The following is a 16260-nucleotide window of genomic DNA, read 5'->3' as shown; positions in this document are numbered from 1 at the left end:
CGCTACCACTTGCCCTTGCCAATCAAACTATGGCGACCCTTTTGCGACGTGTAAATGCTGCTGCATCCTGGGCGTTGACGTTTCACTTTTTTTGTTTATTTCGAACTGTCATGTTTTGTTTTGGGTGCTGCGAGGTGTGTTTTGTTAGGTTATGTGCTCGATAGTGGTTATGTGATTTCATGCCGATTGAAAGCCGACTATTTTCCTCCCGTAATTAATTCGTTTGCTCGTTAGATAAGCCAGAAAATGTTTCGCAAAAGTCTGTACACAGTCGGTGCATTTACCAAAGCATGTAAGTTAAGGAAGCATCGTCTGTAAATTGCGCCGTGCATGCGACAAATAAAACGTTTCACTGTATTTTCACCAGGCGCAGCTTCAGCACATTACAGAAGTCTGTACTCCGCGGCGGCCCTCGGCATCGAGGGGTATGAGGCGTACCGGGAGAAAACACGCACGCAGCATTTACACAACGTTGATAACTTTAAGCGCAAAATGCGTGACTTTGTGTCCGGTTCGTCCACGAACATGATCTTCACCGAGGATTTGAAAAACATAATTCATCTGATCGACAACACGCCGGAAGACAAACAGCTGCTTAAGGACACGGTCATGCGGTACAACCAGCAGGGCAAAGAGCTGCGGTTCGGTAATTACGTGTTCGGTCCGGTCATTATGCGTGCCTGCCATCATCTGGGTGATGCGGATTTGGCGCTGGATCTGTTCAAAACTGCCGGCACGGATGGGTTTTTCGATCAGCTGACCAGCTACCAGATCCTGGGGGACATGCTGTACGAGAAGGGCCGGTATCAGGAGGTTCGCGAGCTGTTCGATTCGATCAAGAGCGTTCAGATCCAGGGCGGTCGGTTTCCGAAGCACTGCATCACGCTTACGTTCGCCGCTTGTTACAAGGAAAATACGGCCGACTCGTTCCAGTACGCGATGGACCTGTGGAAGGAGCTGAACTCTGTGGGCCATGTGCCGATGCGCAAGGCAACGGCATTTGCGGCGGCCCTTGCGCTGGCGAACGGTCGGCCGGAGATTGCCGTCGAGATTTTGGGCACGATTGCGAAGGGTAACTACGTGACCGTGCGACAGCTGAAGACGTTGGCCCTGTGTGCGCTGAACCGGCTGGAAGACGTCGTACCGATATTCCGCTCCGTGCTGGAAGTGAAGGGACCGTTCGAGAAGCAGCAAACCTTCTGCCGGGAGGTCATTCAGAAGGTGCAGGAAACGGTGGCGGCCGCGAAAGCGGAAAGCACTTCCACCACACTGCAGGACCTCGAACGGATGCTGGAATTCCTCGAAACAAACGGACAGATCGTGAACGAAACGTTGGACAGCATGCTCTGCTCGGCGATAATGTCCACGGCACAGCGAACGGACGGCCACAGTAACTTGGCCGACAGTTACAACTCACGCGGTGGACGCGTGCAGCAGCAGCGGAACTTCCGGCCGACGAAAAAGTATTCACAGCTTAGGCCTGGCCTTTCGGACATGAACTAAGTGCTGGTAGCAAAGGTCCAGCAAGAGGCAGCGCAATAAAGTGAAAGCTGTTTCGGTAGACATACAAACAAGCATTGTTTATTAATCTAATCCCGCGCCAAGGAACGGAGCGGCCACCACTACGATTTAGGTTGCAAATCGTCTAGGTAGCGCGTGTACCAATCCGGAAGAAACGCATCTCGGTGGGCATCCTCCTCCAGCACACGGTACCGCACGTGCCTACTTTCCCTCGAGTCAAATTCGAACTGATAGATCTTTTTGCTGTTGTCCGTGTTACCCATCACGCGGGCCACCTCCGACAGGAAGTCGGCACAAAAGTTCATACAGACGGCTGGCGACCAGTACGGACGGGATTCGCGTTCAATGTCACTCAGCTTCATGATCTTAATTTCACGCACAATCCCTTCATCATCCCGCAAACCCACCACCAACCGTTGCACATTCACCAGGAAGCTTTGGCACCACCAGTTCTTCGTCTTGAACCGGTAGAAGTTGTTCACCTGTCGGTAGGTCGCTTCCTTGCGCTTGACCTTCACCTCCACAAACTCACACTGGCGCAGATCGTCCAGCAGAATTTCTTCCCGATCGAACGGTTTGTTCGAAACGATCCCATCCATTTCCGCACCGTACAGCAACCGGTGGCCGGCGAGCGTCGTATCGAACATGGAGCAAAATTCCTCGCCCAGCATTACCGGGGCCGATGTGTCCGGCACGGCGCCGGGTTCCTCCGTGAGTATGTGCTGCTCGAACTTGAACCCATAGTAGCAGAACCGTTTCTGCTGCTCCGTTTCGTTCCGTTCCGCCTCTAGCCGGTCCGCCGTCTTCCTTTCGCACAGGTAAATGGTGCCCCGGTAGCGTATGGCCTGCACAATCCACGGCGTTTTCCAGTCGTACGGTGTGCAGGCAATGAGCCGCAGCAACCCCCGAAAGCACACAAAATCGTACTGCAGCCGTCGGTGGCCGGTTTCGGTGGTGGTCCACAGGTGCGACTGGCGGATGAAGGTAAGCAGCATGTCGATCTTTTCGTCCTGCGCGCTGTCCGGTTTCGGGCGGCGGATCTTAAAGCCTTCGTTGAGATCGAGACGCAGATCCGTCCTCGGTCCCGGTGGAAGGGTAACGTACTTAAGCTGCACCGCCGTCGGATCGAACTTCCGGTCATAGTTGAGGCTAAAAAATCCAACCAAATAGGGTTTCGTTATCGTGGGGAATGGTTGCGATTGACGGGCCGGATGTTTCGGATCGGGATCGACGCTCGTTACGGTGTACATTATGCTACTTATGGTAACAAATCACTTTTACATGACAAAACAGTCTTTAAAGGCGCAGGGCTTTTTTATTCGATTCTTGTGGCTAACGAAACGATGCTTTGTTGTGACTGCGTTCGTGCTAGTGATGGGAAAACCACTCAGTGACGTGAATTGAGTGAGAGTGAATGAGTTCAAACGAAGTGAGTGAGTTAAAACGTAGTGAATGAGTGGCTTCTCGGCACGGAGAGTTAAATCATAAGTGAGCTGCAATTACTGTTAGCGATGACTTAAATCATCTCACTCACTGCTATCATTTAACTCATTCACTCATTCTGACTCACTTTGCACATCACTAGCTCGTTCGTTCAACAGGCTGATGTTTCCACTGCGCAAGATCTGGAAAGTGGATTTTTTTAAAGTTTTGATTTCATTTTTAAATGTAAATTGAAATCGATCCAATTAATTGCAATTCTTATCAAATGTTTGTTCTGGCCGAAAGAGAAGGCCCACGATGCCACTCGCGATGCAATGGATGGCCTCAACAGACATTGGAGGATGGGTCATCTGGTGTTTTCCTCGGCGCCAAAAATCCTTCCGATGATCATCCTCTAGAACGGGAGATCGGTTAGAGATCGGCGAGATTCGGAGACTAGGAGCAGACAGACACAAGCCACATGGTCTCCCACCGGTTAGATGTACGCAAACGAACGCATTGCACCAGATTATCCGTTTTTTTGCCGTTGGGTTTTCTCTTTATTTCATGAAGATATATTACACATTTTAGCTAAATTCTTAACTGGCTTTCATCCTTCCATCAAGCCTACACACTCTCCCCTTGCCCTTTTCCACGCATCATCAATTGCGTTCCCTTGTGTGAACCCACCCCAAAAAAGGTTATTCTGCCCAACAGTTAGTATCGTTTTATCCAAATTGTGTCGTTCAGTCCAAACGGATGCGTCGTCTTGCAGCCGGGTGTGCGAGCAGACCGGAACCCGGACCGCTAGCTTTGCACACTTGCGGCGAAAAAGAAGGAACCAACGCACGAACGAAAAACAGATGAACGACCGAAACGGTAAAACGAAACTTATGCTGCGGCTAAGATTAGTTAAAAAAGAGAAATAAAAACACAAAACAATTTTAAAAGAAAAAAAACGCTCTCAGGGAACACACATCCAGTGCATGGAGCTTTATCATCCGGTGGCCATATCGGCACTAGTTGCCGCTTCCCTCTATCACAAAGATCGGATAAATAAAGAATAGAAGGAAATGCTATTTCTATCAACAAAATTGGCGCCCCAGACCGCCGAAGAAAGGACGGGAAATTGGAATTTTAACTCTCTTCTGTGTATTGATGCGTGAATCGGAATTTTAGTAATAGGTTCATTAAAACACGAAACGCGGAGGTGTTTAAAGGTTAAAGCTGGGCTGCTGCAGTGGCGATATTCGAAGAAAGGGGAAACTATGACGCAAAACGAAACAAGCTTCTATGACGGCGCGCGCGGTTGGACTAATTCGAAAGTTGTTTAAAAATATCTTAACACGTCCACACACACGCACACGCACACTCTCCGACACAACAGAGCCATACAGTGCTTGAATGATGTGTGCCTGTGTCTTCTTACTGTAGCGCTTCCATTGCAACACGGATTCGATCGCTGCTGCTGCTGCTGCTGCTGCTGCCACTGCCAGGATCACCGGTAACCGTCGATGTGGCCGCCGATGCGCTCGCTCCATCGTTGTTGGATGGTTGGCCCGTCGAGGTGGCCGCATCATCATCCCCGTTGGCCGTGGCCGACCCCGACGACGTTGAGCCTTCCTCACCGGCAACAACCGATGGGCGTCGCTTTTTGCGCTGATGGTCATAGTTCACTAACCGCTGCCCGACAAGATACTTGTCGTTTTTGATCGCCACGTACAGCTTCTTAAACTGGCGCACCTGCAGCACCAGAATACCGATCACGAACGCGATCAGCAGGAAGAAGGGATAGATCTGGCGCGCGAAGAAGGTGCGCGTTAGCGGGTTGGTAAAGAACAGCGGCAGTATTGAGTGGGCGATCACGTACGGGACGGCCAACGCTAACCCGAAGCACGTTATGACCGGTATGCCGAGCTCGCGTACGATAAAGTTTAGGTTTATGTCACGCAATCCGTCCCGGTAGGCTTGTTCGATCGCTCGCTTGAGCGCCCAGTCCGGGCCCATCAGTGTGAGGGCGCAGGCAATTTTGGTGTACAGCACGCCGAGCGCCCAATCCTGCCACAGGAACAGCACGGGCGTTTGATCCGGCGGCACGCGCAACGGTATCACCACGACCAGCTCGAGCAGCAGCCCGAACATGAGCGGTATTACGCCCAGCATGTGCACGAACACGATCATGGCCATCGCGTACGAGGTTGCGATCGATATCCAGTGCTTGATGCGCGCGATCACAGCAGCCCGTCCCTGGGGCAACAGGTTCACTGCGAGCGCGATGCCGCGCGAAATGAGCCAGCACAGATACATCCCGATCGCGGCGGTGTACAGTTCGTGGGGACGTGCCGGCGTTTCCGTGCCCGTGCTGCTAACCGCATTAGGCGATGGCGCAATATTTGACGTCCCGATGGAGCTGAGTGCCATACTGTACCGTCCAATCCAGACCGGAATCGTCAGCACGGCTAGTGACCCGATCGCAAGGCTTATGCACATCAGCACCAACAGTCCTATCAAGCGTATCGCAAAGAACTGCGGTCGTTCGTAGGGCTGAAAGCCGACCGGCACGTCCCGCTGCATGATGGCTTGATGGGCGGCCGCTAACCCGGCACCTGCATCCGGTTGCTGCTGTCTCGGTGGTGCCGCATCGTCCTCGTTCGGTTGCGGATCCGCTCCAAGCAGGTAGCTCTTGATGCCCAGCATACGGGCCACCACGTTGCACCAGATGCGCACCAACCCTTTCAGCCAGATGCGGGTGTGCGATTGTTCGAAGAAACTGGGCAGAACAAACTAGAAAACGGAGGATAGCATGTTAGCGGAGGCTCAGAACGCTACGGTACGGAAAACTGGTTTCGATTTTGACAAAGAATTTTGGATTGTTTCTCCATAACAGGAGTTAGTTAACCGCGGCCGCGTGATATAAAAAGTGGGTCAAGGAGGCCCAAAAGTGCAAGGCAACAACCACTTGTCATGACGAGTCGTCGTTGCCTGATGGATGATAGATCTTCGAACAGTTTTTTCGACAAAAAAAAGCGACCTTACCTGAAGCAGCAGCAACTGCAGACTCAGCTCGTTCACTTCCGCATCACCCAACATCGTGTAGGGTAGGAATGTTGGCCAGAACGTTTTGAGAATTTGTATCGGTGCCCAAAGCATCAGCAGCACGGCCGAACCGAAGATCGTGGCGGACGATATCAGCCGTCGCATGTGACGCAAAATCGAGAGGTGAATCATTTCCTATAGAGCAAGAGCAAAAGAAATGGGATCGGATTAGCGCCTTCCTGGCGGAAAGAGAAACCCACTACCACCAACCTGGATAGGGCTAAAATCGGGATCGTTCAGATTGCGCAAGAACCACAGTACACCTGGCCGCAGCACTTCGCGCAGCAGCACGATGAACGAGGCAAAGTAGTACACGTACACCATGCCGAACATCCAGTGGAAGAACAGGGACATTCCCGGCGCCAACTTAAAGCTCGCCTTGCGATCCTTCAGCGTGGCGTCAAACATCGGCAGCGAACAGATATCCAGCCACCAGCCACAGACCAGCGGCAGCACACCGATTTCCACCACGGACAGCAGCGATACCTTCACCACGATGTAGCACAGCCCGAGAATGCGCCGTTGCCTTCTCCAGCGCAGAAACCGCGCAATCGCATGCAGCTTTACGAGCGTTATTCCAATCACACAGTAGCCGAGGATGGTCGTTAGCAACCCATGAAAGTACGTCAACTGCTTCCCGGGCGCGTTGATGCCAAGGAACGAAATGAGCGAATTTCCGATCGAGTAGGGACAGAACGCAAACAGCACGATGAACGCGGTGTTTAGGGAAACGACCCAGAAAACATGCTCAAGGAACACCATCGAACCGTCCAGGCCGAGCAAGCGTTCCCACGTTAGCTCTTCCGCGGCCCGTTCCCATTCCATCGGGTTCCAGTTGGCTTCGTCGGCGGCCGCTTCCGCTTCCGGCTCGTTGATGACGGCTTCGGGCGGTTCGTCCGCTAGCGGCGGTGCTGGTGGCGGTGGTTCCGCCGGATCTATTGGCACATTGTCTGCGGGCGGTTCGCCAAAGTTTACCCGCTGGTGCGCCGGACGCCGCAACGGTTCCACCTCCGGTGGGACGATATTTGGTACCGCGGGAGCTTGTGGTTGTGGCTGACCGTGCAGCAGCGGCTCGTCGGCTGCGTTGCGATTGTTGAGCAGATTGTTGTCGAGAAAATTGTTGTTGTTGTTGTTGTTATGCTCTTCCTCGTTGTTGTTATCATCATTGTTGTTGTTGTTGTTGTTGGCCGCATCATCATCATTCACTTCGGCCTCGGGCTGACGCACGTTTGCTGGCCCATTGCCATTGGCGGCCGGTTCCGGTGCTTGCGGATCATCCCGCTCGAGCCAATCGGGGCCACCGCCATGGATGATTTGTTCCCGCAGCCACACCAGCCCGATGAAGGTGAACAGTGTGCAGGTCACCACAAAGCAGCCCCTAAACACGTCGATGGTAATATTTTCCGTCGAGAACATATCGATCGGCAGCGTGAGGACCATTTCGATCGAACCGCTAAACAGGAACCGATACGTGCGGTACGCCGTGAGCGGTACGATGCCGAGCCAGGCAACGGCGACGAGCGTGTAGTGTATCCAATACTTGACGGCCGTCCCGACCGAACTGAGCAGCCCCTTGGCGACGTACTTCAGTGGCAGGACGCGTGGCATGTCGGGCGAGTAGATCGGCGTGAAGGAAAATCGGTGCCCGCACAGCTCGCAGTACTCTTTGCGTGAGTAGCGCATCCACTGCATCAGGCAGTCCTGGTGAATCCACTTGATGCTGCCGGTGCAGATGCACGGATGGAACAGGGGTCGATCGGATTGCGCCTCGCAGCGGCACACCCGACAAATGTCACCTTCCATTGTGGACACTCTTGCTTGCGCTTCAAACTGTTCACAACAGCTATTCCGCGAGGGTAAGATGGCTTCCGTCCAGATTCCAGCCGCACTCCCCGGGATCTGGCGAAACGGGTGCTACTGTCGGGGTAAGTTACCAACCAACTTACTGCGCCACCGGATGGCGTCGTACGGTTGATGCTCGGTTGCTGAAGCACGAACCTGCTACAACTTCTCGCAGCGGTGCCAGCATCGTTCTGACACGGAATGCAAACGTTCGCTCCGCTCTCGGTGACCCGCTGCTACACGGTTCAGCACAGGTGGTTCGGAGCGGCCTACTGCGTGCTGCAACCGTGTAGCCTTTCTACGCCCTCTGCGAGCGTTTCTTCACCTTTTCGTGCACAACACTTGCTCTGCACGGCACGCCAAAGGTGCAGCAATCTCGGACCTAGGAAGCACCAACACCTTTTGTCTACGCAGTTTTTTTTTTCTCACTAGCCTTGCCTCCTTGGCGCTGCTGGTGCTGCTGCTGCTGCACAAAAACACGACCAGTACGACCTTGTGAAATCCGCGTTTGGTAGAAAGCTAAACCAACGCGTGCTGCGTTCGTTCGCAACCTGTACGCTGCAAGAGAATGGAGGGAAACACACAAGGAAATTTGCAAAAAAGGCAGCGCCGAAGGACAAACACGAAAATTATGTGTTTCGAAATGTTGCTGCAAAAGTTACGTTTTCAGTGCTGTCACCTGGGTGCAAGATGGAGTTTGACACACGGCCAATGACGTATGTCGTGCGGGCTGCAGACCTGTCAAACTGCGGTTGTCAAACAACTTTGGAAACAAACTTTGTGCGGCTTGTTTTGACCGGACCGCGTGTGTGATTTGGTTCAAAAATGGGTAAAAAGAATAAACTTTCAGCGGTACACGCAGAAAATGTGGGTCCTGCAGAGCACGCAGGTAGAGTAAAGCATTTGATTATGTTCTGTGAAGGTGCTGCAAGTGCTAATGTTCGATTTGCTTCACAGAGTCGCAAGATGTGCCATCGCCGGCCAAGAAGAAAAGCGAAAAGCATTCACCTGCCGAAATCGAATCACCGACAGAAACGAATGGAACCGACTTGAACGGAACTAAAAAGGACAAGAAAAAGAAAACTAAAGAACTGCAAGAGTCCGACACAAATAGTCACGCTGATGGTGTGACGGTGGAATCAACAGGAGCAGGAGCGAAAAAGTCTACAAAGAAAAAGAAAAACGACCATGAGGATACGGCTGAAGAAGGCGCGAAACACATCTCAAGCAACAACGGTGCTGAGGATGTGAATGGAAGCGTGGAAGGGAAGAAATCCAAAAAGAAAAAGAAAAATCAACAGCCGGAAGATGCAGCGGAAGAGGACGAACAGCTCATTTCGTTTAAAAAACCTAGCAAAAAACGTTCCGCCGTTCCACCGGAAACCGTGGACGAGGAAGACGAAGTACCGCCGAAAGTTTCCAAAGCCGACAGTAACGCCATAGTGGCTGGGACAACGATCGATCAGATCGCTGGCATCAAGTTGAAAACTAAAAAGGGAAAACGGGCAAAGAGACGTGAAAAACTCGCGGCGCAGGACGAGGAGAAGCGAAAAAAGTCTAAGATAAAGGATCGGGAAGAGATGTGCAAGTATCTGGAGTGTTGGAGCACCAACCGGGACAAGTGGAAGTTCCACAAGCAGACACAGATTCACATCCAGCAGCACGTGTTTGACGAGGTTGAAATTAATGCCGACTTGTGGCCGATCGCGCTGGAGTATCTGGGTGGATCGAAGGGCAGCAGTAAGGAGCTGTTGGTGAAGCGGGCCAAAAGCATTATAAAGGACGGTGATGCGAAGGCAGCTGCTGCCGATGGCGACGAAACGTTGCAGGCCAGTAGCAAGTACGAGCGTGCGAGGGAACTGTTACAGTTTTTGGGATAAGCAATGAGGAACACATGAAATATACCATGCATGTGTATAGAGTGATCGAACTATCGCGTATATTCTTGCGTCCGCTTTATTCCAGACTATGGAAAGATAAGGTTTCACACTAACGCACTTTACACACTTTATCGTAACAGAAGAAAACATACATGACCAGCCCTTGTTTCCTGGTTCGGGAAAAAGGGACACACGTGATCCATCTAATGGATGATGAAAATGAGCACAAATTATCGACAGCCTCCTTACAGGGGGACCACCCTACTAGCTATTCCGAATCATCATTTCGTCTTTCCCACCACGTTCTGTACCCACGTTCGCAGCTTGTCCGTGTCCTGCAAACCGACCAAACGCTGCTCCACTTTGCCATTGCGAATCGCTAGCAGCACCGGGACGGACGCTACCTCATAGTCCAGCGCCAGGTCGGTGTGTTCGTCGATGTCAACCTGCAGGGAGATTTCGCGTCATAAAACGGGCCTATTACATAATGGCAACAGCACCCATTGCCGATGCCATGCCGTGGAGACTTACCTTTGCCAGCTTTATTTTGCCCTCATTTTCCCCAATAATTGTTTCGATGCGGGGCGTTAACATGCGGCACGGTGCACACCACCTGCAGGGACAGAGAGCGAGAGTGGTTTAGCGAGGGGAGCACAACACCCGAGGCTTACTTTCACATTCGGTATTACGTTGCAAAGAAGTCCACTATCACCGGGTCCTTGCTGTTGCGGACCTTTTCGTTGAACTCTTCCGGGCTCTGTACTTTGAAGATTTCGAACCGCGATACACCGGTGCTGATGCCACGGACGAAGGTACCGAGTGGTGCGCGCAGGTTGAGAAATTTCTGTACCGCTGCCATTGCGCTAGGATTGTTCGGGTGGTAATAAAAATAAGGAAGCTGCAATTTATAAACACGACGGCCCGATGTTTGTCGGAGAACGGCAAATGTCAGACGTTTGGCAGCTGATGTAAACACCACCGGTGACAGCAGACGTTTGGTGCAGACGTTTGCGGTGATCGCGTGACGATTAGGCCGTGCTGTAGTGAAGTGGAAAATATGGAACGAACATGTGATAGCAGAAGTAAATCATCGGCTTGGAAAATATGTTTTTCCGTGGGAAAATAAGATAAGAAATCAGATACACCGAGCTTGTTCATCAAAAAAAAATTTATAAATGTTTGAATAAAAAAAATTCAAAACCCCCTTTTTGTGCACAACACATTAGCAAAACGAAGGGAAAAAAGATGTACAACAAGCTGCAGCCGCTTTCTTGAAGCGGAGCCAACAGATGCAACTGATCCCCAATGGATCAGTATTTCAAATCCAAACGGACACATTTAATGGCCACGCGTTGGCGGAGTTAAATCCGTACGGTCGTTTGTTTTGTTTACCAGCGTGTATCAGCCCGTCAAAAACCCGGCACATTTCGCGTATGTTTTGTGGTCCGGCTTTTGCGTCACTAGCGACACGATTCTGCGCATCCCGATACCCCACTCCACTGCGAAAACAGTCCCGGCCGATGATCAATGCGGCGGCTGCCCGGTGAGCGGTGGCACAATTGTTGGTTTTGCAAATTAATCGCCTTGTTGGCCACCATCGGCAGATCACATGATGGGAGATGCATTTTATTGTAAGTCCATTAAAAACGGACCGATTGGGCCGCTGCTTCCCAAGCTCCCGAGGAGCAGGTTCTTCATGTCAAGAGGCTGACCTCGCGTACCGATATTCTCGACGGGAGTAGCCGAACAGCAGGCTGGCTTAGCTAGTTGTCGGTGGATTTTAAAAATATATCTTTCGACATCGATGATGCTCCTATTTAGCCTGATCTCACTCTCCCCGTGCCATTCCCACCGACAACTGGCTGGTACGCCAAAAGGTTTCAAGTGGTACTGTAGGCCGAGTATTCCCTAGTCAGGGAACCGTACCGCCATTAGAAGGGATTTGTTTGGGAGATCTTTATTTGTGTTTTAACCTTGCTAGTGTAAATAATTCGTTCCCATAAGAGATACGATAACTAGCACAAGGGAAGCCAATTCTTATTTGGGGTGAAAAAAAAAACAACATTATTCCACTAATGGTTAGTCGCTCTCCTGGCCTGCAGTTCGCAGCAGCGCTCTCCGTGATATCTGAATTTTCCTTTCGCAAGAGATCCGACGGAGAGAATGAGATAATTTGAGCAGGGAAAACCAGATCCCCATCATGGCACGGGAGTAGACTGGTAGGGGATACAGGGTCGACAGGGTCGGGAAAATCACCAACACCAACGGGACGATCGTACACGATCATGCGTTTTTCACTCCGGCGTTGAAGGGCGGGACGGAAGTGGCGTGAAAATGTGCCGGGTTTGTTCTAGTTTCCCGAAAGTAAAATTTCATTTCGGTATCTACGCGGCTGGTGGCGCATCGTGTCGCGAGTTTGTCGCGGTCTCGCCGTGCTGTACAGACGACGACGAAATCGACGAAAGGTTCAAGCGAACCTCTCGAGTCCGGGAAGGTTTTTTGGGACGTTTGTGACTGTGAGTGTGGTTTGAAAAGGGTGGGGCTTTTCCCTTATAATTTTTTGTACGGTCAATGCACTTCGGGAAGTGGAACGGCGTTACTGGTGCAAGTGATCGCGTGACAGTGCGTAACAGTGAGTGCGAATTATTGCCCGCGTGCATATGTTTCCGCAAGTGTAGAAGACCCAACCGATCTCTCGATGGGCACAAAAGATCAGCACATAATTCCAATCCGATCATTCATTAGGATCGTGTCCTTGTCAAAATACTACCTGTCAAACACCGTGCTCAGATGAATTTGTCTCGCTTATCTTCCGCTCTTTTCTTTTTGCTCCTCAACCTGCTCCGCTAGGTGGCAATGTACGGTGCGCAATTTTCAACATCATGGCGTCAGTTTTCACCCGCATTTCCCACCATACGCGTGTCCATGCGTTTACCACCACACGATATTGTTCGCCGCCACCAGTGGTAATTCTAATTTTAAAACCGCACAATCTCTTTACCGCTCAGAATGCGAGTCTTGTCCCGTTGTTGGTGCTTTGTTGTCATAAGGTTCGTGCGTTCTTCCGTCCGATCCTCGGATGGATGCGATAATTTCACGCATTCGAAGCGATTTCTATCTCCCGAAAAGAGTTGCACCACCTCGCCGCCGCTTCAGCTCATCTCTGGCCATTTTGTTGTTGCTGCTTTTTTTCTGCGACTCTTGTGTAGGTCGAGGACAGGTAGCCATAAAGTAGGTTGCACACGCATTGTCTGTCAAAATGAGATGATCGAGCAATAGCCCCATATCACACTGTCCCCGTGTGTTGGTAGATCGGGTTTAGGCAGGCTAAATGTCTTGCAGAGTTAGTAAACAAAAGCGTTTCGTGCTCTAGTTCTAGTTGCTCCTAGGGGGGAAAAATGTGACCAAGAATGCGTTTTGCTGCATCAAGCTGAAGTGTGCTGCATTATGAAGTGGTGATACAGTGAATGAGAAGCAGATGCGTAAAGTGCATTAAAGTGTCAACGGTATGCGTTAGCGTGTGTGTGCGCATCGCACTCGAAACGAAATAGTGTAGTGCCGTCCCGAATGTCTGGAATGTTTCGATGCAAGTAGAAGAAAAAGAAGCGAAATTTGTGTGAAGCGTGAAGCTCTAGTGCGTCCGGGAGTGCGTATTTGGGTTGAAGTGAGAATGTTTTTATATTTCCAACATCCCAAAAGTGCCTGTCGAGATGTGCCTCGGTGTGTGTAGTGATCGTTTCGTTTGGGGCGTGTGGATGGAAGTGTTTTCCTTTGCGGTTTTCTCTGTGCATTGCATTCGATTGGGGGGTTATTGTGCGTGAGTGAGTGAAATTGAGTGTGCGTGTGTGTGTTTTTGTGAGTGGGTTTGAAGTGTGAAGCACGTGTGTCAGCGTGCACTTTGTGCCCTCGCGTGAGCTCGAGAAGTATTAACCTGACATGTGAGTAGCACAACCTGTCGCAATAGAACGCAATTTTGTGTCAAGAATTATGGTACACTGACCTAGCGAGATGTTGGTGGTATTTATTTTTAAGATACAATTTTTCCTTAAAGATTAAAACCCAAATCGGGGTGGTGAGGTGTTCACAAATGAGCAGTGGATCATGATCTCTCGAGGATATAGCACACATAACATAGTTTGAACCCACTTAAAATTTATTTTTATATTAATGTTTTGTATTTAATTTAACATCCTTGCGGAGGATTTTTCCAAACGTCTAATTCTTCAACATAACAGCAACACTCGAAATTTTGAAATCCCCCAAAGCACCATAAGCACAGTTCCTGGCACTGATAGGCATCGCTACTCGTTGGCACCCAAGATGAATATCTAGTCTACCCAAGGTGCCAATGAAGACGGGTGAAGCTCGTCGCGGCGTGTAATATCTTTATCCATCTCAAGTCCGGATACTGTCCGTCAAATAGCTTGCCCCCGATTGGCTGTGGTCTCCTTTTGACGGCATCCAATCCGACGTACTAATTGTCATAAATAAACGGCTAAACCGACACGGCCATGTCGCTGCGTACCGCGGGTGACGATAGACGGAACCGTTTACCAGACTGGGGGCAGCAACGATACAACGCCGGGCTCCGTCAATCGTCAGGTAGGCGGTCGGACATTACGAATTCAACTGATGCGACACATACAGGGGGACGATGAAAAATCTTTAAGATCTCACGTGTTACGCATAGGTAACGTTGGATCGACCCTCGGTCCCGGTAACGGACACTTCTCTCCGGTGTGGAGGTCTGTTTTGCTGAAGAAAGCGTATTCTTGGTCCGTTTGCTGACCCTTTTTTACGCCCGTTCAACACGTGTACGATCGAGAGGGCTGACAGTACTGATAACACTACCCCGGTCGGTCTTGGCAACATTCAAACCGAATTAGCATTCTGACCAGCGCAAACGACGTTAGCGCACGTTTCGCCGTTTGCGAAGGAATTTCTTTCTCCGCCGTCGTACGCTAGGAGATGTGACCATTGTTAGAAAATAGGCACAGGCAACCCGTTGGGCTGGGGCTGGGTAAACAATAAACTCATTGACACTGCATTGGACGGTTTGGGCGGTTTGAATTTTGAAAACATGAAATACCGAGAAGTGCGTTGCGTGCGGTTAATAAAGTTGCCATTTTTCTAACGGCTCGAAAACGCGGCATATGTTTATGATCGTTCGGACAGCAGGGTATTGTTCGTAATATCTACTCGAAAGCTAGCTTGCCTGCACGTGACAAACATGAGCTAGAAAAACTACTTCCTGTAGCAATCATTTCGTGGAAAAATGTCAGCTGAAGGCAATGGTGTAGCTTGTGTAGCCTGGCCAATCGCTAATTAACGTATTGTGTAGAACTTCTGGTTGGTACTAGAAAAGAGGGCTTCTGAGTCGAAGTTTTATGGAGTTGCGGAGGCGGGCCTCTATAATCACGAGATAGATATGCTACTTCCAAGAAGAGATCAAAGTCTAGGCCTCTACCAGGAAGAGCCTTCGTCTACGTAACATTAATCTTCAAGGATCGATCGATCTAGCTCGTATAGGTGATCGTCTTCGTGACGTTGAAATCAACTTATATTCTAGGGTAAGGATTATCAACTAATACTCGCGACGATCACGATCGATCCACCAAAGGATATGCGAATCCGTGATTTGATAGTCTTGTAATTTGATAGTCATGATGGCCAGGATGTCCCACACCAGCATGGTCTAGGATCTCTTGTATCCTTATGCTTATCCTAACCTACTTCAAATACACTACCTTCCCGCAGCGCCATCTAGGGGCGTCTAGCAGTAAAACGAGTCTCAAATGCCACCTCATGATTAAGTATAGGGCTTCTGGAAGTTTATTTTCACACCACACGTAGCTAATTAATAACAATGCTGCCTCCATCAACGATCGCCATATGCCACCCTCAAAGGTACCGTTCCGTTCACCCGAGGCGCAAGAAATTGCACTCCGGCTAAAGGGTTCGATTATTGGTACATGAGCCTTGCTGGCAGACCTAATCGATGCGTCGATCAAAACCCCCAAACCTATGTGAGTTCCCCACACCCCCCTGGTTTGTGCGGGTGTGTACAACACGTTAGAAAGTGACGTGCTTTTCGGTTGTGCCGGTCGGACGAAAAGGAGTTAGGCGATAGTCACAATTTCTTTAATGACGCCCGCGCAACCGCGCGCGTTGAAGGAAGTTATGTAAAACAACGCCTACAGGGGACGTGTGGGCAAAAGGCGGGGAGTGTTTTTTTATAACAGTGTGTGTGTGTGTGTGCGTGTTTTTATGGTGTCACAAGAAAATGCCCTATCTCCGGGATCCGGGCGAAGAAAAAGGGTGCCTGGTTTATTATTATTATGCTACACGATCATCGAATAAGGAAGTGATTTACGGTGGTTAATGGCGCAGAGGATGGACGGTTTTTTGGGGCTCACCTGAGAGAGCCGCGTGCGCACGTTGCGGTGGCAGATCTTGCCCTGTTGGATAACGATTTCTGGATTAATTAGTGGAGGAACGC

General features: G+C 50.5%; 5 protein-coding genes across 5 annotated transcripts; 2 read left to right on the top strand and 3 right to left on the bottom strand.

The window, feature by feature from the left end:
• Positions 1–89: 89 nt before the first annotated feature.
• On the top strand, positions 90–1574 carry LOC118517272 (pentatricopeptide repeat-containing protein 2, mitochondrial-like). The gene is made up of 2 exons (XM_036063246.1): positions 90–292; positions 368–1574. Exons 1-2 carry the CDS (start codon positions 247–249, stop codon positions 1501–1503), a joined length of 1182 nt encoding a protein of 393 aa, XP_035919139.1. The 5' UTR covers positions 90–246; the 3' UTR covers positions 1504–1574.
• Positions 1427–2970, bottom strand: LOC118517273 (decapping nuclease DXO homolog). The gene has a single exon (XM_036063247.1). It carries the CDS (start codon positions 2769–2771, stop codon positions 1623–1625), a length of 1149 nt encoding a protein of 382 aa, XP_035919140.1. The 5' UTR covers positions 2772–2970; the 3' UTR covers positions 1427–1622.
• Positions 2971–3475: 505 nt separating this feature from the next.
• LOC118517271 (E3 ubiquitin-protein ligase MARCHF6-like) lies at positions 3476–8408 on the bottom strand. The gene is made up of 3 exons (XM_036063244.1): positions 6250–8408; positions 5980–6174; positions 3476–5727 (listed from the first exon to the last, which is right to left on the bottom strand). Exons 1-3 carry the CDS (start codon positions 7840–7842, stop codon positions 4369–4371), a joined length of 3147 nt encoding a protein of 1048 aa, XP_035919137.1. The 5' UTR covers positions 7843–8408; the 3' UTR covers positions 3476–4368.
• A 203-nt stretch (positions 8409–8611) lies between these two features.
• LOC118517274 (uncharacterized protein C7orf50 homolog) lies at positions 8612–9821 on the top strand. Its single transcript, XM_036063248.1, has 2 exons — positions 8612–8770; positions 8839–9821. Exons 1-2 carry the CDS (start codon positions 8707–8709, stop codon positions 9759–9761), a joined length of 987 nt encoding a protein of 328 aa, XP_035919141.1. The 5' UTR covers positions 8612–8706; the 3' UTR covers positions 9762–9821.
• On the bottom strand, positions 9799–10717 carry LOC118517275 (thioredoxin, mitochondrial-like). The gene is made up of 3 exons (XM_036063249.1): positions 10451–10717; positions 10293–10374; positions 9799–10207 (listed from the first exon to the last, which is right to left on the bottom strand). Exons 1-3 carry the CDS (start codon positions 10618–10620, stop codon positions 10043–10045), a joined length of 417 nt encoding a protein of 138 aa, XP_035919142.1. The 5' UTR covers positions 10621–10717; the 3' UTR covers positions 9799–10042.
• Positions 10718–16260: the final 5543 nt, after the last annotated feature.

This window comes from Anopheles stephensi, unplaced genomic scaffold (assembly GCF_013141755.1).
Source record: "Anopheles stephensi strain Indian unplaced genomic scaffold, UCI_ANSTEP_V1.0 ucontig90, whole genome shotgun sequence".
Classification (NCBI taxonomy): domain Eukaryota; kingdom Metazoa; phylum Arthropoda; class Insecta; order Diptera; family Culicidae; genus Anopheles; species Anopheles stephensi.
Note: the sequence above shows the minus strand (reverse complement) of the source record. Positions and strands in the feature narration are given on the sequence as shown.